Source organism: Myxocyprinus asiaticus, chromosome 16, assembly GCF_019703515.2.
Source record: "Myxocyprinus asiaticus isolate MX2 ecotype Aquarium Trade chromosome 16, UBuf_Myxa_2, whole genome shotgun sequence".
In the NCBI taxonomy this organism is placed as follows: Eukaryota; Metazoa; Chordata; class Actinopteri; order Cypriniformes; family Catostomidae; genus Myxocyprinus; species Myxocyprinus asiaticus.
The window spans coordinates 37,848,779-37,862,286 of record NC_059359.1 but is presented as its reverse complement, the minus strand read 5'-3'; the positions used below and the strand labels follow the sequence as shown (position 1 = coordinate 37,862,286).

The 13,508-nt window shown below is 37.4% G+C and overlaps 2 protein-coding genes across 4 annotated transcripts in view; one reads left to right on the top strand and one right to left on the bottom strand.

Moving 5' to 3' along the window:
* Positions 1-1,322: 1,322 nt before the first annotated feature.
* LOC127454430 (NADH dehydrogenase [ubiquinone] 1 beta subcomplex subunit 9-like) lies at positions 1,323-8,945 on the top strand. The gene is made up of 4 exons (XM_051721624.1): positions 1,323-1,456; positions 5,281-5,473; positions 5,659-5,772; positions 8,260-8,945. The coding sequence occupies exons 1-4, from the start codon at positions 1,368-1,370 to the stop codon at positions 8,389-8,391; spliced, it is 528 nt and encodes a 175-aa protein (XP_051577584.1). The 5' UTR covers positions 1,323-1,367; the 3' UTR covers positions 8,392-8,945.
* The window catches only part of LOC127454379 (protein MTSS 1-like), a 101,116-nt gene continuing 96,400 nt past the window's right edge, over positions 8,793-13,508 (bottom strand). For all 3 annotated transcript variants that reach the window (XM_051721544.1, XM_051721546.1, XM_051721545.1), the window contains one exon: positions 8,793-13,023. In XM_051721544.1, coding sequence (XP_051577504.1) covers positions 12,392-13,023 — 632 coding nt within the window. In that variant the 3' untranslated portion in view covers positions 8,793-12,391. The remainder of the gene's footprint in view (positions 13,024-13,508) is intronic.

Below are 13,508 nucleotides of genomic sequence, written 5' to 3'. Positions count from 1 at the left end.
TGCCAAAAAAGACTTTGGTGCAACCCAATCAAGTCCAAATTAGCTCTAAGGTCAACAACAGCGATCCAAGCACCAAGCTGAAAGTGACCTGCCCACCTAGAACACATAAAACTAACCTGTATCTGTATGCTTGTATATTTACACTGGTGGTCAAAAGTTTGGAATAATGTACAGATTTTGCTGTTTCGGAAGGAAATTGATACTTTAATTCACCAAAGTGGCATTCAGCTGATCACAAAGTATAGTCAGGACATTACTGATGTAAAAAACAGCACCATCACTATTTGAAAAAAGTCATTTTTGATCAAATCTAGACAGGCCCCATTTCCAGCAGTCATCACTCCAACACCTTATCCTTGAGTCATCATGCTAAATTGATCATTTGGTTCTAGAAAATCACTTGCCATTATATCAAACACAGTTGAAAGATATTTGGTTCATTAAATGAAGCTTACATGATCTTTGTGTTTGTTTTTGAGTTGCCACAGTATGCAATATACAGGCATGTCTTAAGGTCAATATTAGGTAAAAAATGGCAAAATAGAAACAGCTTTCACTGGAAACTCATCAGTCAATCATTGTTTTGAGGAATGAAGGCTATACAATGCTTGAAATTGCCAAAAAACTGAAGATTTCATACAAAGGTGTACACTACAGTCTTCAAAGACAAAGGACAACTGGCTCTAACAAGGACAGAAAGAGATGTGGAAGGCCAGATGTACAACTAAACAAGAGGATAAGTGCATCAGAGTCTCTAGTTTGAGAAATAGACGCCTCACATGTCCTCAGCTGACAGCTTCATTGAATTCTACCCGCTCAAGACCAGTTTCATGTACAACAGTAAAGAGAAGACTCAACAGATAAATTGGAAAAGAGTGTTATGGATCTTAACCCCATTGAGCTTTTGTGGGATCAGCTAGACTGTAAGGTGCGTGAGAAGTGCCCGACAAGCCAGCCACATCTATGGCAAGTGCTACAGGAAGTGTGGGGTGAAATGTCACCTGAGTATCTGGACACTCTTTGAAGTGATTTAAGAAGTTCTGAACGTATTTTATTTATTTATTTATTTTTTAATTGTAATAATAATTTTACACGTTAATAATGTCCTGACTATACAGTGTGAACAGTTGAGTGCCACCTTGGTGAAAAAAGTACCAATTTCTTTCAATAAGAGCAAAATCTGTACATTATTCCAAACTTTTGGCCGCCAGTGTATTTAATCTTTATTATTTAATGTGAAACCCCCATTTGTCATATCTAATCAAGCGTCTGAATGTTGATCAGAACCGCAGCAGCGACTCCAGCACTGTTGGTGGCAGCACTGTGTTCCTCATTGAGATTCATCTGAAGGTGACTCAGTGGGAAAGATGGCGACGGCCTACCTGACCCACCATCAGAAAGTCCTGCGACTCTACAAGAAATCCCTGAGACACCTCGAGTCATGGTGCATATTTAGGTAAGATCACACACTGAATCCTGCAGCTGTGCTTTTATCTGTCTGTATCAGCACTTAGAGGCCGTTTAGAGCAGACGCCAGTCGATCTCAGCCTGTCCGTCCTACTTAAACCAGTGCAGAGTTGATATGAAAACACCATGTTATTTACCACCGTTCTGCTCTTTTAAGTTATTTAAGTAAGTTAGTTATTTGCTTTTAAACCGTACAGGAGCAGATGCATTTATTTGATAGAGGTCGCTTTTGATCGGACTAAACATAATATAATAAACTGACGTCTTTTGGAGTTTGATGGATTATATTTCACTATTTTTAACCCTCCTGTTCTCTTTTCTGATTGACTTTCTTACTGTTTGGGGCCCCAGAGACTTATGCTGTTCAAGTAAAAATAAAAAAAAGTAATTTAAAATGTAATCAATCATTATTGCTAAACATTTTTAAAGATTTTTCCTTTAAAGTAATTGCAAACCAATATGTATTATGAAAAGCACTATACAAATCAATGTAATACAGAATTAATGATTTGATACCGAATTAAAGCATTATTTTCCAAATCACTTTTTTCCCCTTAAGGGAAGACATGGACATATTGTAAAGAAACTCAAAAGAAAATGAATTGCATGCAGGAAAAATGGAGGAGAGAGGAAAAATAAATTACGTCATAAAACATCTCACTATTATTGTACATGTCACACAAATAATTATTGTCTTCCAGTGTAGAATTCATCCATTGAGCATCACAGCATGAAACAGTTGAAACAACATCACTACTGATTTCCCCACACTCATCTGGAAGAAAAAACACAGTACGTTTTAATATAGAGTTATAATGTCACTTCAAAATATGTGAAGCATTCGTAAAGGCTGAAGTAAATGAACATAATCTTACAGTTTCTAATGAACCTTCAGCACATGTACAGGGATGCACCAAAATTTTGGCCGCTGAAAACCTTAGGCAACAAATGCTATTTTTGGTTTTCGGCTGAAAGTCTTTGCTGAAAGTTTGCACAAAGACTGTTACTTTCAAATCCGGTAACAGAAACACTCGCACTGAGAAAAAGCATTATTATTTATGTTGCATTTTTTATGTGATTCTTTTCTGTCTATTCTGTTTTATAGTGAAATGTGTAATTATAGAAAAAGTGGTTTCATTGCATCCCTAATTATAACATTTATATAAAAAAAATTCTGTTTTCTGTCCAGAATTTTCACACACATCACTAGTGCACACACCTGTAAGCACAATGGTGCTGTTGTTTCTGTGTAGTTTATGGCGCTCTGTTTTTGGATGACTATCGTAGCCAAGCCTTAACAGTGTGGATTAGATAAGTATTATCCACTTTTGTAAACGAAGTATAAAAAAAGCACACAAACAAATTATTCCGAGGCTTTTTCATACAGATGTTCCGAAGCCAATCCGTCTGTAGGTGGGCGATGGATGGAGAAGCATCTGGGACAGGAGCACTGTGCTTTTACGAGTGGTTTCTGATCATAACATTGCTGTTTTAGCCAAACCTTTAGTTTTACTCAACTATTGGGACAGCAATTAACTGCAAACATTGTCAGAGAAATTTTCAAAGACCTCTTACATCGTTTAAAAATCAAGAATCCAACCGAATGAAATGCTAGCTAACAGACTTGGCTCTGTTACAAAGCTCTATATTTAAGTAATAACTTAAGATTTTTGTATATAGAAATATAAAAGTTTCACTGGATGAGGTTTAATGAGGAATATGGTTTATTGTTATTTACAAGATATGAAGTTGGAGACACGATGTATGTGCTGACGAGGCACGTTTCCATATAGTCGCATTTTCTTTTCCCTCGCTTCAATTTAAAACACTTGATTATCTCATTAAAATAACAAATATGCTTTGAATTGAGGATAAAAATATGGATGAATGAAGTAAATGATGAAAGATTTAGATTCAGCAAATCCCCATGAGGTGTCAGTGCTTGTTTTTATTTCACCTCTAGAGGCCGTTTTAACTGTAGAATCCTCCAGAGCCAGCCAAAGAGGCATACTGTAGATGTTTTCCGGTAATCGACTATCGACGCAGATTAATCCGTAAAACTGATATATCGCGGCCTTTACTGTCAGCAATTCCTTTTGTAAAAATAAAATTGCCATGCTTTTACTATATTGACACTGGGGTACCTTTGGTATTTTGCAAGAAATGTTTTTGTAGATTCGTACTAAATCTCTGAAGCGGAGGGTAATATTTAGTGATCGAGCGTATGGGTTTTTTTAATGGCCAATGCTGATATCAAGAGAGCAGGGTGGCCAATAGGCTGATACAATGCCGATATATCACACAATTTAATATAGTAAATAGCAAAAACACACACACAAAAAAAGAATAAACTCTTATTTAGCACTATATTTATTCAATTTCACACAAAACTTTAACTTTGTAAAAAATAATCTAAACAAATAATATTATAGTTTAAATAGTAGATAGCAGTTTCTTCTGATTTCTGTTTAGTCATCAAATTTTTGTAATTTATTTCCACATGAAGAAATTGTTAATATATTAGGTAGAAGGAAATAACAGTACACAAAATAGTCCAGCAACCACTGATGGCATGTCCATGTTAGCAGTCACATTTACTCCAAAAATACAGAATCAAACCAACTGTACATACAGTTCATAGTGAATAAGGCATTTACTTATAGCACACCACATCAAGCACTTTTACCTTGAAGTTGCTCTCACGTGCTCATGTGGATCCAGCGCGAGCAGCAGTCTCCTGACAGTTTAAACGGCCTGGATCGCCTGCTTGAACTGTCACAGACTGACCGTCATGATTTGTGAATCAGAGGAACTTTTGATCCTGATCCTGAAGTTGTTGATTCTGGCTGATGGAATACACACTTCTTAGGGAGATATTAGCGCTCGACGGGAAGAAAACACTGGATTTACGTGAGGTTCATGAATTACATCTGTTTAAACGAGAGATCTGCATATTTGCAGATGGTATATGATATTAGTTTTATTGATATTTGCCTTTTATCATTAGAAAATAAAGTTAAAAGTGACAGGGAACTGCTGAGGAGAGGCTGGTAGAATACGTGCTTTAGAGGTAAATAAATGAGCGCTCCACAGGACGCTGGATCTGCTGAAGTTGTGTGAGGTTGGTTTATTACATCTGTTTAAACGAGATATGTGCATATTTGCAGACGGTATATGATATTAGTTTTATTGATATTTGGCTTTTTATCATTAGACAAGACAGTTAAATGTTACAGGGAACTATTGAGAAGAGAGAGGGAGAATGAAACAGGAGAGCACTTTAACATTATGAGCCCAAACGCATCTGCCACGGCTCTGATATGCAGACCGTTTAAATGACACTGTGTTGCATACCTGTCTATTATTGTAGTAACACAATGGCACGTAACAACAAAACTAACCGTGACTGGTTGTTTACATGTCTCAGTCGCTTCACATGCAAGCAGATGATTCTCAGAACCCTGAAGAAACAAACTGGGCAAATGGGAAAATGTATCGGCCGATGCTGATAATTAAAAAATTCTGAATATCGGCTGATTTATCGGCCTCGGCGATATATTGGTTGACCACTAGTAATAGTACTACTTTAAATGATTACAACTATGAAAGCCGAAGCCAAAATGGCTTATAAATGTATTTACACTTATTTCTCAAGTACCGCTGTTTGTTTTATAGAAACCATAGTGACTTAGATCTAACCATGACAATTAGAAGCCATCCATTGTTTTACCTACTTCAGGTTATTAAGGTTGTAATATGCCTTATAATTCTTACCAGTTACCAGGTTACACAAAGTTTCTTTGTCTTTTTCAGGGATAAATATCGTTTCTATGCGTGTCTGCTGCGAGCACGCTTTGATGAGAACAAACATGAGAAGGACATGGTGAAGGCCACCATGATGCTGAAGGCAGGCGAAGAGGAGTTCTGGACCAATCAGCATCCACAGCCCTACCTGTTCCCAGACTCACCTGGAGGAACGTCTTACGAAAGATACGAGTGCTACAAAGTAGGTTCAGAAATATTGTGTATTTTTTATTTTGTAGTATCGCAGCTGTTGTTTCATTGGAATATCTGTCTGTTTATACATGCTCAGTTCAATCCAAATTTGCTTCAATTCTTATTATATTCTTTAAGATTTTGAAGTGCTTTCTGCCTCATTGTCACTTCATTCACTTATTTCTACCTCTCTAGGTCCCTGAATGGTGTCTGGATCATTGGCACCCCTCCGAGAAAGCCATGTATCCTGATTACTTTGCTAAAAGGGAACAGTGGAAGAAGCTGCGGGCTCAGAGCTGGGATAGAGAGGTATGTGTGTTCATGAAGCTCTGTGAGCTTTCACACTATCAGACTGGATGCTTTGATATCATGTACACCTGCATCTCTCTGATAAACATGATATAGTGTTCATAGCTGATGACTTATTTTCCAAGCATGGAGAACAACATAAATAGATGTCTTGTTTTATGGTGAATGTGCACGAGAAGTAACATGATGCTCTTTGCATTGTCAAGGCAAAGTGACAAAATGTGCAAGGGACACAAGACCAATCGCAATTCAGTATGAATATAGATGCACGAAAGACTAATCGCAATAGAGTGCAACAGTGCTCGCCCAATTTTTCAGCCATCTGAGTTCCAGAACTATGTTTCTCATTAATTTTTTTCATAGGCTTTTCATAAAATTCTTCATACAAGAATTCTAATCCTTGAACCAAACCAACCAGCACTGAGGTGAATCACAACATTACAAACTTTGATGTGAAGCAAAAAGGTATATGAAAATCAGACAAAAAGACAAAGGGACAAATCCGTGTACTTACCGTTTTTCATAAGGGTACAAACTACAATCCCATGAAGCATTGCGAATGACGTGATCGAATAAAAGTTTTGGAAATAAAACGATTAATTTTAGGTTGTTGATTACATGTATGGACATAATAAGCTTACTGCAAAATATTCCAATATTTACAAATATATATGTACATTTATGTGAGGGAGACCGACTTGATTGCGTCATTCACAGTGCGTCATGGAAGTGGGTGGTCGCTGCTGGACTTGTTTGGTGGGCTTTCTTGCCCGCGGTTCTCTGATTGTTGGATCTTTCTCTGCTGGTCCATGTGTAATGTAGTTGTTCACCAGGAATTCTGCTATTAAACACTATATTAAAATAATGAAGTTGAAATAACATGTACTGATGGCTTCAACAAAGGCACGTGCCATTGATGAACAACCTCAGAGCTCACGGAAGGTTGGTCTTTAAAGGTTTATTAGTTCTAATTGAAAATCAGTTAGTCTATGGAAAATATGAATGGGATTTTTCTTCCGGAACCAGACTTTTGCGTTTTATTCAGTATGCAAATATTACGTTTATGCCATCATTGCCGGTTTCATTTGAATGCTCCACATTGTCAACCAGTGTATGTCACACAGAGATTTTCTTTTTTGGGGGGGGGGATTTTTCCCCTTTTCCACTCAATTTGGAATGCCCAATTCCCAATGCGCTTTTAAGCCCTCGTGGTCGCGTAGTGATTCGCCTCAATCCGGGTGGCGGAGGACGAATCCCAGCTGCCTCCACGTCTGAGACCGCCAACCCGCACATCTTATCACGTAGCTTCTTGAGCGCGTTGACACGGAGACATAGCACGTGTGGAGGCTTCATGCCACGCACCGCGGCATCCACGCTTAACTCACCACGTGCCCCACCGAGAATTAACCACATTATAGCGACCACAAGGAGGTTACCTCATGTGACTCTACCCTCCCTAGCAACAGGGCCAATTTGGTTGCTTAGGAGACCTGGCTGGAGTTACTCGGCACACCCTGGAATTCGAACTTGCGAACTCCAGGGGTGGTAGTCAGCGTCTTTTACCACTGAGCTACCCAGGCTCCCACTGACACAGAGATTTTTAAACTTTAATCTAAAATTTTGGGTCACACTTTATTTTACAGTGTGTGCGTTACTGTGTATTTACTTAAGCACGTATGAAGTAATATTAATTAACTACATGTCCATACTGTGTATGCAAATTTTTTTAGTTATTATATTAACTAGATAGGTTAAGTTTGTCAAGGCAAACTTTGATGTTGGCTTGACAAAGCCATGTCTAAAAGCTTAAACATTAAAAGTTTGAAGTTAGTTGGTTATACAGACATTACAGTAAGACAAACAGCCTGCTAGCTAGATAGATAGTCAGACAGACAGTCACATAATCAGATTAAAGGCCTTTTATGGGTTTGTTTACATTTGAATTTTCGACAGTTGGAGTTTGAATTAACAGACATTCCGTTGGCTCATTTGAACATTCCGTCGGTGTAAGTCAATGGGATTTTTAGTTGTCCACTGCGCGAATGTTCAAATGAGCCAATGGAATGTCTGTTAATTCAAACTCCAACTGTCGAAAATTCAAATGTAAACAAACCCATAAAAGGGATTGGACTTAACTGCAAAGCTGAAATGTGGCGGGAAAAAAATGCATATTGACCAAAATCAAATTGTAGTACATGGGGGTAGATTTCAGATTGAAATAAATTTGAATATAAAACTCTTGATGCTTATTGAAAGTACCTACTGTGTTTAGTCTTTATCTTGATATTGATATTATTAAGAGAGTTTTGGTATCAGTACATCTATTCAAACTATTGCAGCTGTTCATTGAGATTATAAATATTTTGGTTCATACAGCATATAGTTATGTTTTGTTTAATAACTGCTTGGGTCTCATTTTAGTCTGTTGGATAATTGGTTTGCTACTCCAGTGAATGGATAAATGATCACATCACTCCTTTTCTGTAGGTCCAGCAGCTGCAGGCTGAAACTCCTGCTGAGGGCCCCAAATCTGAGGCCCTGCCACCAGCCCGAAAGGAAGGAGACCTCCCTCCCCTATGGTGGCAGTTTGTCACTCGTCCCAGAGAGCGGCCCATGTAAAGCCTCATATGTTAGAATAGGCCTCCGAGATGTTTGTCAGACGTATACTTGCGTTCTGTGAGCTCAACCTTTATAAATATAATAAACTATTCTGTGAATTAGAACCCTTGTATTCATTTAATAATAATAATTCCTTACATTAACATAGCTTCAATTGATGTTAACTTGCCTTGAATCTTATAGGTAAAATGTTTGAGATGCACTTAATATCATCATCAGTAAGAATATTTGGACTTAAGCCAGAAACGTACTTAACAAGTACGCTAAAGCAGACGCAAATGCTTGATCAACGCATGTAAATACTTGTAGTGCGTTACTGTGGCAATAACAATTAACTCAGTACTCAAGGGGGCGATAGTTGCCTTCAGATGTCTGTGCCATGAAATAGCAGTACACAATAATTCAATAACTATTTTATATTTAATGTATGCAACAGTAATTATACAGGGAAAAGCATACAGAAGGTGATTTTATAAACTGCACAGTGTTGAGAACAACTCTCACACTACTCAAACTGTGATACTATCAAAAAAAAAAAAAAATAATAATAATAATACTAAATATCAGCTTTTACAATAAGCAAGAGAACCTTTTTTTTTTTTTCGGACAGCAATCGGCTTACACTTACAATTTGATAGCTTTTAAAAAGAAAGGCATATCTAGAAATGCTCTGAAAGTAAATATCTAGATAGTGGTTAACTGAAGTAAAGGCTGGTTAGAACTAAAAGTTTGTACATTGACAATATTCAAACATTTTTGTTTGATCGCGAGAGTACACACATACAAGATTATAGCATCATATGCAGGTAAAGCATCCGCTAATTTGTAACTAATTTTACACCATTGTATTGAGACGACATTACTAAAGCTGGTCCACTGAGAGGAAATTATGATCTTCCTTTTGTCACAAAAGTGTAACTCTGTATTTGATAACGAAGTTTCACACGGTTTGATTATATCTTACAACATTTTTGGATTCTGTACACGAATACTCAAATGAAAAATCCCAAAATATAATAAAAGTTTGTAGCGCCCTACAAATTGTTTGTGCTGCCCCTGAATCATTTTTGTGTTCTAACTGTATGGAGTGGGTTTCTTTTCACCCCCTCAGTGGACCTGTTGGCCTCAACTGGATTTTGAATAAAAAATAATTTATAACAGAATCAAAGCACCAACAATAAAAAGAAACCAAAAGAATCAAATGTACGTCACAGAGGATGTGATTTTACCAACAATGTCACTGAACAGTTTTGCTCCACTGTATAGCTGCATGAAAACCTTACGGAAAGAAAGGCAATGAGTGCTGAATTAAATAAAGGAGGTAAAAAGTATATTAAATGCTAACAACAAGATGGTTTGGGCACCAAAAGAATGACCAATGAAATGGTTAAGGACTTAAGTCATAGTACATCCAAAATCCATCTCACCTCTCTCTGATGTGCTTGTACTAAGACTGGCAGCTCCTTTGTGCTCAATTTGAGTCACTGAAACACAGCATTCACATTTGCTGACTATAGATGATACAATAAAACATGCTCCATCACATTACAATGTACTGGTAATTCAGAAAATGACATTTCCCTTTATATTGTCAACCGTACTGAATGTTACATTTCCTGGGAAATACGCTGAATCCACCACATGCTTTCGTTTAAAGAGCATGACTTTAAATAGAAGCAGCACAGGTTCACAGCCCTAGTTTGCCATTTTTAAACATGTACACTGATATACTGTGTTATGCTTGAACAAAAATAATTTAACTGGAAATACATAAAGGGCATCGCACCAAACAATAACCACTTCCTTTCTAATTAACTGAGTATAGTATACTGCTTATAATATTACAGTACAGCTAGTATACTTGCTAACATTAGTATTTAGCTGCTCAACAAAAACATAAACTGAGATTTGCCACAGAGAGAGAGACGTTCATGTGCTCTATAATATGGAAAGAGGAAGTGAGTGTAAGAGTATGTGTGTGTGTGCTTTTGGCAACTTATTAAACTTGCACTGTATTAACATAATATACAAAATAATCTTGCATCACATAAATGAAAGCTTATCTGGTTAAGGATTAAAGTAGAGAGTGCCGAAGAAACAAATAAATTAAATCTGTGGGTTCCTTCTTACCTCTGTCGATATTTACATTTTCATACAAATAAAGTCCTTTTTATTTATTTATTTATTTATTTTTTTGCTAAAGCTTCAAATTAAAGTATATTCAAGCAGGATATTAATAACTCTAAGCATTGTAACAATATTAATGTTGTTACTAAGAATAAACAATCTAAACATTTAGTTTTTGTAGATTATGTTTATAGTAAGTTAACCTAAGACTAAATCAACTAAAGTTACAGAGGTAAGGCTGCATGCTTGTGTTATACATTAAAATATACACGATGAAACTACTACAGAACGTAATTGCGCAGGGACGCAAACAACTGAAAATAAAATTCCTTTAACATTCTATATTGCGACAATAAGACTCTTATCACGACTCATCGGGACAAAATGAGCCAATGAGGTGAAAAGTCAGGTCAGGTTGACATTAAAGGAAGGTTTCGGGTTCAATACAAGTTACGTTTAATCAACAGCATTTGAGGCTTAACGTTGATTACCACAAATAATTATTTTGACTCCTCCCTTCTCTATCCAATACTACAACTTTGTTGCCCTTACGACATAACGCAGGTAAACCCTGCAAGTGATCACACTAAAATCATGTTTACACGTATTATGTTAACGTTTTGCGTAGGGATGTGCGCGACGACTAATTTGACTGTCGTTTAAACGGAAGTTTTGTAACCAACTAGTTGACTAGTCTAAAGAGAAACCAACCTTCAGAGAACAGTAAAAAAAAAAAAAAAAAAAAAAAAAAAAAAGTGTGTTTATGCGACCCATTTAAAATACTTAATCTATTCCAAATCCGATGCTAAATTCCACTGAAAAGCGGCATTTATCTGCGACGTGCTCGCCTTGAATTATGATCATTGTACACTAAATATAGAACATGACACGCATTCACTGAATGAACATTAGCGAATATTTAATAGAGATATTTATTGAAAACAGTTGAATTAATAGTGCAGGATCAATGGAACAACCCTAAAAGCCTGTTCTAAATGGAAATCACCAAGTAAAAGTTACTGAACATATTAAAACAGTCAGGACATTGTTGAAAATAATTAACAGGTAGACTAAGCCAAATCTATGAGAGAGAAAAAAATGTGCTGAAAAGTTGCAGTCGTGCATTAACCATTGATCTATTATGACAGCTGTTCGGTAAAGAACATTAACCAATAACAGTTACAATGTAGGACATTTTCCTGCGCGCCGCGGAGAGGGAAGAAGCACGCACAGCCTGAGGTGAAATTAAACTCTGTATCTGCTCCAGATATCCTCTTTTTTTAAAATAATATTTGTATTATTAATTCTATTTAAAATATGTAACATTAATATGACAGTAATTTAAGTGCAGCCTCTGTAAAAATATAAAGTCAAACGTAAATTAAATTAACCGTCTAGTAATTCCAGTGTTGACTAGCAGCATCAGAACCGTTTAGTCGACTAGTCTCGCACATCCCTAGTTTTGTGGCAATACATATAAAAATGTTTTTATTTTTTAACGTTAATGGACTGACCACATTCACTTTTATTGTAAGTGCCTTATTGTAACCTCAATTGTTTAAATAAACGAGGGAGGAGTCTAAATTATTTTCTGTGGTAATCAACATTATGCTACAAATGCTGTTGATTGAGCTTAACTTGTATTGAACCTGGAACATACCTTTAAAAGAACTCTGTGACAAGAACAAGATCTGATCACAACCCACACTCACAGCTTGTACCACCTTTAACAGATGTAAGTTTATCTGCTTTGTTACCAAACAAGCTTGTGGGTGGTGAGTGTCCTCTCCAGTCTCGCTATTAAAGCTTAACAATTTGAATACAGTCTTTATACAGTATTAATACATGTTACTTAAGGACTCTTCGTGCTCTATCACGCAATGCGTGGCGCAGATCGGTCGTTGGTCATAGTTTTCTTTAGCTTGACTCCTCTACGGATGGCTAGAAGCATGGTGTCGCACTGTGGGTCTGCTGAGTCCAAGTCTTCTGGGTCTTCTTCAAGTCCACCTGAACCTCCGGCTGAGCCTTGGGGTCCAGGCGGCAAAGGAGGGTTAGTGGAGGCCTGCCCACTCCAGGATGCCACAGGCAGGATGCCCACCTGCTCCATGTCCTCTCCTTGAGTGGGTGAGTCAGGGCTGGCTGGTTCCTCTCCTTCTTCGCTGCTGCCCCCTAGTGGGCTGGAGAACCCGCCTGGAAGATCTGGCACAGTCGGCGTCTTCACCGGGATGACTGGGGTTCGGATGGGAATAGGTCCAATGCCCATGGTAGCTCTACGGACAGAGGGTTTGGTAGATGGTGTGCGGCGGATTGTAGCTACTCCGGGCGTGACGATGACGGGGCCGGGCGTGGAGGGAAGACCGGCTGTGGAAGCTGGACGCTTGGTCTGAAACATCTTGCGGTAGGACTGGCTGATGTCACTGTTGCGTGGGATGGTTGATGACTTGTCAAAATCCTGCTGATCGCCCTCTGGGTCACCACTCACCGAAAAATAGTCGTAATCAGACACTGAAACCAAAAAGCCAAATGTTAGGTGAAGCCAGTTTACATTAAAAACAACAAAGAAACATTAAAGTTCTGCACACAGACAAGCGAACACAAATGGATATGCTGTTTTCACATTCAATCTAATTGAGATGTGCACAAAAAATGATTGCGTCATAAACATTGAGTACCACGTTTAACAGTACAATAAACAACACCGCAAGGAAGCTGTTTATTGTCAATGACCATGTTAGGTTACTAAAATGTTACCAAAAAAAGTAATTCACTACAAATTATTACTTCTCTAAAATTTTAATCAGATTACTAACTTTACTGATTACTTTATTGGAAAAGTAATCACATTACTGATTACTTTTAAGTTAATTTCTAAAACATTTTTCACAAAAAAAGCTTCTGTGTTCTGCTCAACAAATTCAAAATGTCTGTATTCCCTCCTTGTTCATTGACTCATAAGGGTCCCTTCAGCAGTCACAAAATGTGAAGAGATG